This window comes from Carya illinoinensis, chromosome 12 (assembly GCF_018687715.1).
Source record: "Carya illinoinensis cultivar Pawnee chromosome 12, C.illinoinensisPawnee_v1, whole genome shotgun sequence".
Lineage (NCBI taxonomy): Eukaryota > Viridiplantae > Streptophyta > Magnoliopsida > Fagales > Juglandaceae > Carya > Carya illinoinensis.
In genome coordinates this window covers 19,186,634-19,194,190 of record NC_056763.1, presented here as the reverse complement: position 1 = coordinate 19,194,190, position 7,557 = coordinate 19,186,634, and the positions used below count along the sequence as shown (strand labels likewise).

The following is a 7,557-nucleotide window of genomic DNA, read 5'->3' as shown; positions in this document are numbered from 1 at the left end:
GTTTTAAAATTATATTATTTTCGCGTTCTAAAATTTAAAGAGTCTTACTTGAAAAATATGCTTAGTTCATTAACACTACAAATATCCCATTTAGTTTGGACTTTTAAAATATTTAAAAGATTTTTAAACAATTGGCTTAATTTAAAAGTCATATGCTAGATTTAAAATAAATACTTGAGATAGTAATATTTTTCTCCAAGATTTCTAAAATTCTAAATTTATTTCATGTACGAAAATTTACTGTATTTGCAAAAAAACATTGCGAAATGTAGGAACAACGGCATAAGAGATTTACATTAAAAGTAACGAACAAGATTATTACATTAAAAAAAATTATGAAAAAGAAAAGTTCATCTGAACTGGAGAGAAAGGACTTCGAGCTTCGAAGTGTCTGGAAGCAAACTGAAGTGAAGCAGTTTTGACTCTTTGAGTTTAATGTAATAATTTAGAACGGTGTCGTTCTGAATTGAGTCATGACGTGCGTTTTAATTCCAATAAAAATGTTGCATTCCAGTAACTCAGTAAGTTTCTAAGTTTCTTTAAAGAATTTTGCTACGTACAAGCAAAGTCGCGTACTAATCTGTATAATAATACTGATTTCTTTATATTTAAAATTTAAATTAGTACTGTTTTCAATAAAATTTATTTTTTGACCAATCACATTAGATTGGTACACATATTAATATGCACTTTTACCTGTAAGTAGCAAAATTCCTTCTTTAAATGATGCATCAGGACCACAAATGAAACGTTGCGTTTGAGTTAGCCAAAAAATACCGCGTTTCAGACTGTGTCCTATAGTCTGTCATTTGCTGTCTTTTTTGGCTTATTTTCTTGTTTGTTATGCATTAGTTACACTGGTCAGAATGTATGTAAGGGCGACAGGGAAAAGGATGAGAACAGACTAGACAATTGTAATCCTAGCTGAGGAATATTCCTTGGAGGTTGGGGTTGCCTCGAATAACACTTGCTAATAGCCTATATATCTTGAATGAATCGTATCATGACATGCAATTTCCTTCTATCTTCTTCTTCTCTCTTGAGTAGTACCATTACTCTGTTTAGCCATTTCTCTACAAGCTAGCTGTTCTCCCGAGAAGTATAACATGATATTGGCTGCCGGTGACTATCGTAGTCAACCGGAGTACTGATATAAGAGGTTGGTTTCTAAAATTAGTTAGCCATCAGGTTGATAAAAATAAATCTTATCTATTATTAGACTTAGTGACTCATCTACAACACATTTTGACAAACAGATGGAATGCATACAGGGCAGCTTGGCAATAACAGAATGGCAGAGTCATGCACCACGCCACAAACAACAGCAGACCAATATTCCTTCTTATTCTGTCTAGATTAGAACTGTAGATAAATCAGTTAGCAATTCTCTCAAGTTGTACAAATAATATTTCTTTTCTACTTCTCGTACAGCCTTTCTATTTACTGCTACTCTCTGTATAAATACCAACACCTTCAATTAGAACGCAAGGAAGTTTTTCTCTGCATTATTTTTCCAGCTATGTTATTATGGTATCAGAGCTGTTGAGACTAATCGTCAGTACTCTGTTATCATGGCTGCTTCCTCTTCCTCCCCTACGCTTTCTTCTTTCTCCCATATAGTCAACACAAAGTTATCAAATGATAACTACCTTCTATGGAAGGTACAGATTTCAGCTTATCTACGGGGACAGGATCTCTATTCCTTCGTTGATGGCTCAGTTTCTCCTCCTCCTGAATTTATACTTGATCCTGAATCTCATATCCCAAAAACCAATCCAGCTTTTTTTTCATGGAAACGAACGGACCAATTTGTTTTAAGCATACTCTTTTCTTCTCTTAGTGAATCCATTTTAGGACATGTTGTATCATCAACAACTGCTCACAAACTGTGGACGTCCTTGGCCTCTATGTTCTCCTCCCACTCCCAAGCCAAGGAGTTCCAGATACATTTTCAGCTCACAAACCTTTCAAAGGGAGACCAAAATATCTCTGAATATTTTGGTAAGGTACGATCCCTAGTGGACTCCTTAACTGCAACTGGGCATTCTCTTCCTGATAAAGTGGTAGTCACCTACCTCCTAAATGGATTAGGTCCATCTTTTGAATTTTTTATTACCTTTGTTACAAACAGAGCAGACTCCATTTCATCTCATGAGTTATTTCAATTGTTGCTTATCCATGAGAACAGTATGTCTCACCAAAACAGGAGTATTATCTCCTCTCTTGAGCCTTCTATGAATTTCAGCTTCTCTGGATCTCAGGATCAACGAGGCCGTGGTTCTTATCGTGTTGGAAGGCAAGGTCGAGGCAGGGGCCGCTACTTCAACAGCAACAATCGTGGAGGACGTAATTTCTCCCCTACTCATCTTCTCAGCAACCATTCAACAAAGATCGACCTACATGTCAGGTTTGCAACAAGTTTGGACATGTTGCATTACAGTGTCATTACCGATTTGATCACTCTTATCAGTTTGAAGCTCCAAAGTCATTTTCAGCTCATTACACTGCTCCTGACTCCTTGACTGATTCTGCATGGTATCCCGACTCGGCTGCCACACATCATATTACTAATGACTTGTCTAACTTGAATATTTCTTCTGAACAATACACCGGTAGTGACTCAATAAGGGTACGTTTGGCAACGGCTCTGGTATACCCATCCATAATATTGGTGATTCTCATTTCTCTATTAACTCTTCCAGTTTCTCTTGTCACAATTTACTACATGTTCCCAACATTACAAAAAATCTTGTTTCAGTTCTACGTTTTTGTATTGATAATTCATGCTATTTTGAGTTTCACTCATCTCATTTATCTGTGAAGGACAACAAGACCAAGAAAGTGCTCCTCACAGGGCCCACTCATAATGGGCTCTATGTTTTTCCTTCTAAGCTGTCATCCTCTTCCAGTCCATCTACTGACCTTGGTGAACGGACAAGTCTAGCTCAGTGGCACCGAAGGCTAGGCCACCCTTCTCTCGCTCTCGTCTCACGCGTTCTTTACTCAAAATGTCTACCACTCATGTTAACTACTTCTTCTTTTTATTGTTCAGAATGTCCACTTGCTAAAAGTCATTAACTACCATTTTGTAATAGTCGGTCTGTTTCTACTAGACCTTTACAGTTAGTTTGTGCTGATGTTTGGGGTCCATCCTCTTATGTTTCTAGACTTGGTTATAAATACTATCTTTCTTTTGTTGATCAATTCACACGTTACACTTGGTTCTTTCCTCTCAAACTAAAGTTGGATGTTGCAAACATATTTGTTACATTCCTACCTTATATTGAAAGATTATTTAATATCAAACTCATCACTCTTCAAACAGATGGTGGAGGGGAATTTAAACCTCTAACTACCATTTGTCAAAAATTTGGTATTACACATCGACTCTCATGCCCTCACACGCATCAACAAAATGGACTCGTTGAAAGGAAACATCGACACATTGTTGAAACTAGATTAGCGCTTTTGGCTCATTCTTCTTTACCCTTCACCTATTGGGTTGATGCTTTTGAGACTGCTGTCTATTTAATAAACCTTCTTCCTTCACAAATTCTTAAAAATAAATCCCCTCATTTCCTTGTGTACAATTGTAAGCCTGATTACAAATTTTAAAAAGTTTTTAGATGTGAATGTTGGCCCAATCTCAGACCTTATCTCTCACATAAACTCAGTTTTAAATCCACTTCGTGTCTTTTCTTGGGTTACAGCCATTCACATAAGGGCTATAAGTGTCTAGATGTAAGCAAAAACAGAATGTACATATCTAGAGATGTGGTTTTTTAACGAGGTCTCGTTTCCCTTTTCTACTACATGGCCCACTCTAATCAATTCTCCCCCCATTTCTGAAAAGGCCTCACTACCACTTTGCCTTCCTTCCATCCTTGGACCTAGCCCAAGTCCAGAAAATTCTAATCTTCCAGAATCATCACACTGATCTTCCTCTTCATCGCCTCACTCATCCCCTGCATTTGAAACAACTTCAGCCCCCTCTCCTCAAAATACTAATTCAATCTCTTCTTCTCAAAATCCATCTTCTTCAAATCTCATACCACCCCGTTCTCCCATCATCACACGTGCCCAAACAAACTCCTCTAGACCCCGCAACTTCACAGATGGTACCATACCTTATTGTTTCACTACCCATGTTTCGGTTCCTAATGAACCATCTAGTTATTCAACTGCTTCTAAGTTTGCTGAATGGTGTGCAGCTATGCAACAAGAATTTACAGCTCTACAACAAAATCAAACATGGTCTTTAGTACCACATTTTCCCACTGCTAATGTGCTTGGTTGTAGATGGGTCTTCCGCACAAAGACTAAAGCTGATGGCTCTTTTGACAGGAGGAAAGCCCGCTTATGCACCACGCCACAAACAATAGCAGACCAATATTCCTTCTTATTCTATCCAGATTAGAACTGTAGATAAATCAGTTAGCAATCTCTCAAGTTGTACAAATAATATTTCTTTTCTACTTCTCGTACAACCTTTCTATTTACTACTACTCTCTGTATAAATACCAACACCTTCAATGAGAACGCAAGGAAGTTTTTCTCTGCATTATTTTTCCAGCTATGTTATTATCTATCACACTGTCAAAATAGGCTACAACTCAAACATCTATCACACTGTCAAATCAAATGGTTAGCTTATGTATATCTCCAAATGGTATATTTTAGATTGCTGTATTTTAGATGCTTCATTTAGATTCAGATAAAACTGTTAAGTTATATATGTCTAGATGGCCATGTCGTGTTTATTATTGACCAAACGCATACAATAAATACTCACAGGTTTGGTATCCATTACCATGCAGAAAATCTGAGAGATTTGCACTTCTATACCGAGGGCGAGGTTGCAGTAGAGGATTTGGTGCATCTCTCTCTCTCTCTCTCTCTCTCTCTCTCTCTCTCTAGCTCTCTCTCTTTGCCTTTTATATGGATTTAGAGCACTTATCATGAAATATTCAGCCAATTAGTATAGTGAACTTTGACATCATTGGATTTCTAGCTTCTTCTTTTTTAATCAACTTACAGTATGAATTCATGACTTCAATTCTCTATAGTCACCATCATTATACAATCATACTTACAGAAGATTTTAATTTCTTTTTCGTTTGTGTTTAGTTGCTAGTGATTTTGGTCTTTTTTTGGTGAATCTTAGGGTAAATGGGAATTAATCACAATTACAAGATGAAAAGGAGAAGCCCATTTGCAGTTTCATGTGGGTCATTGCTTTTGCTATTATTCTTAAATATTTTTATCCTAATTGCAGGTAAGTGGCCTTTGTCTTTTAATATTGAAGTGGTTTATATTTTTTTAGGGCATCGTTATATAACGGGATTAGACTGATATTATAAAATTAGGATGGTTTGAATACGTACATGACCGATTCATGAATCATGAGAATTATCTTCCTAGAGAGAGAGAGATCAGAGAGAGAGAGTCAAGCGTACACATAACTGAAAGCAAACTCCTAAAAGCAAACACTTTATTATAACTAGCAACAGGCTCAAACGTACTGCCCTAGCATGGGTCCCAGATCACGTACGCGCACACACACGTACGAGACATATATATATCAATCCTTACAAGAATACTATATATAAAATACTAGGTTTATTTTTTTTCTTGTACGTAGGGGCCGGGTCATGAATCATCTTACGTACGTACGTATGCATGCTCATGAAGTCAACCATGCACGTACGTGACCTAATCGGTACAGCAGCGGTACAACAAGTACCTCTCCATAGGACGGAGACAAACTGCACAAACGACCTTCGTATCTGGAGGGAGGCCCCAAGTACTTGTCGTCCCAGGAAGGATGAGGCGGGTGCAGTGTTCTGGTGTGTGAAGCTTCTCCATATGTTCTCTGAGTGCTTGCACAAACCGATTATTCGCAGCCTCTTCTTTCCATTTTTCGAACTCTTGCAGGCTTTTCAGAACAATCTCTCCATTCCCTGTCGCCATTTCATCACTTAATGATCTGCACACTACTGCCCATCCTTGCTCCCCACCATTGAAGCTATACACAGTCGTGAGCTCCTTCATTACCGCATCATTCTCGGCTGTCTTGTTACTCTGTAGTTTTGAGTACAACATGCTCTCTAGCCTTACCCAAAAGTACCACTGATATGTCAGTTCTGTTCCTGTCCAGCAATCACTAAGCTGATCTTTGGCGATTATTTCAGTGATTTTCCTCATCCTCTCCCTTGCTACATGGCTCTTTCCCACATAAAACAGTTCTAGAGTGATTTGAGCATTCTTGGCAACAGCTTTTGCTTCTGTTGTGAATTTCCGGATCCACTCAATGTCATCACCTCCATACAAGCATATGAAAGTATTCTCTTTTGTCATCTGATAAAGAAATTAACAAGCCAGTCAACTATAAGGAGGCATGCATACTTAGAAATATAAGAAGTCCGCCATCTTACGTTTACAAACTGATATATACTATTAGATGTGTTAGGTTAGATTTACTTTATAGGAAAAAGAGCTTTGTAATTATCTAATGTACTGACAAGAAGTAACCTGAGTTTATAAGTTTATTTTTATGATATTTTTTTGTAGACCAAAGATTTCAAAATATATATATATATCGAGTCATGTGTGCATGTGGTTGTGCATATATATCGTGCGTAATTAAGGTTGGTAAGACATGAGAGATATATACCCAGTTTATTATCCTTGGATCAATGGAATCAACAAGTAGCTCAAGTCTCCAAGTAGCATACGCTGACTTCCATAAAGCTTCCTCTCTCTCCTTACTGAAAGGGAAGGGAAGATTCCCCCAAATCCACATCATGGGAAGTGCATTCTCGGAGGCCACCCTTCCTTGTGGATCCAAAGAAACTGCAATTGGCCTTTTCTCAAAATGCCAGATGTTCTTGACAAACTCAATGACTGCTGGTTCGATGGCAAAAGGATCGAGCACTGTATACCATATCATCATTGCCTGCAGACGCTCAAAATCACGACGATTCTCCTCAGGGGAATATTGGTCTTTTGCAGCATTGTCCACAATTGGGAGCCACACCATTTCGTAATGCATCTCCTGACCTTGCCTCACCAACGGGTCAGCTAACTCAGCTTGATAATGACTGAGAATTATAATTTCATCCTGGTGGATATCAAGCCCGGATATGAGCAGTATCACGTGCTTTCTCCTTAGTACTTCAATATTTACCTGTTTTTGCATGCATGCCAAAGTACGTACGTACAGATCATCAAGTACCAATCATTTTTGGTTTAAAATATTTAATTTATAAGTACGTTAGATTTTGAGCTTAATTAGGTAATGGATCAATGGAGTGTCATTGGACAGAAAATTAACCTTTTTCTTGGTCGTGCCAATCACCAGCTCTTCACTGGGGTACAGCAATTTCTTGAGAATTTTCATGTTGTCCAGCTGTGGAGTTTTAGTAATGCGTTTGCGAATTCCTATATTTTCCTGACGCATTTTCTCATCTGCATGCATCCCACGGCGCACTTTATAAGTTATATAATATATATATATATATATATATAGAGAGAGAGAGAGAGAGAGAGAGAGAGAGA

The 7,557-nt window shown here is 37.8% G+C and overlaps 1 protein-coding gene across 1 annotated transcript; it reads right to left on the bottom strand.

Moving 5' to 3' along the window:
• Positions 1-5,459: 5,459 nt before the first annotated feature.
• Positions 5,460-7,423, bottom strand: LOC122290307 (protein SIEVE ELEMENT OCCLUSION B-like). Its single transcript, XM_043097942.1, has 3 exons — positions 7,334-7,423; positions 6,674-7,186; positions 5,460-6,357 (listed from the first exon to the last, which is right to left on the bottom strand). Exons 1-3 carry the CDS (start codon positions 7,397-7,399, stop codon positions 5,713-5,715), a joined length of 1,224 nt encoding a protein of 407 aa, XP_042953876.1. The 5' UTR covers positions 7,400-7,423; the 3' UTR covers positions 5,460-5,712.
• Between the last annotated feature and the right edge of the window lie 134 nt (positions 7,424-7,557).

Bases quoted from the DNA above. Each gene is read 5' to 3' on its own strand.
- LOC122290307 (XM_043097942.1), bottom strand. From the start codon at position 7,399: ATGAAAATTCTCAAGAAATTGCTGTACCCCAGTGAAGAGCTGGTGATT. The intron at 7,187-7,333 runs GTTAATTTTCTG...ATGCAAAAACAG, and splicing joins TTGGCACGACCAAGAAAAAG to GTAAATATTGAAGTACTAAG. The intron at 6,358-6,673 runs GTATATATCTCT...TTTCTTTATCAG, and splicing joins ATCCAAGGATAATAAACTGG to ATGACAAAAGAGAATACTTT.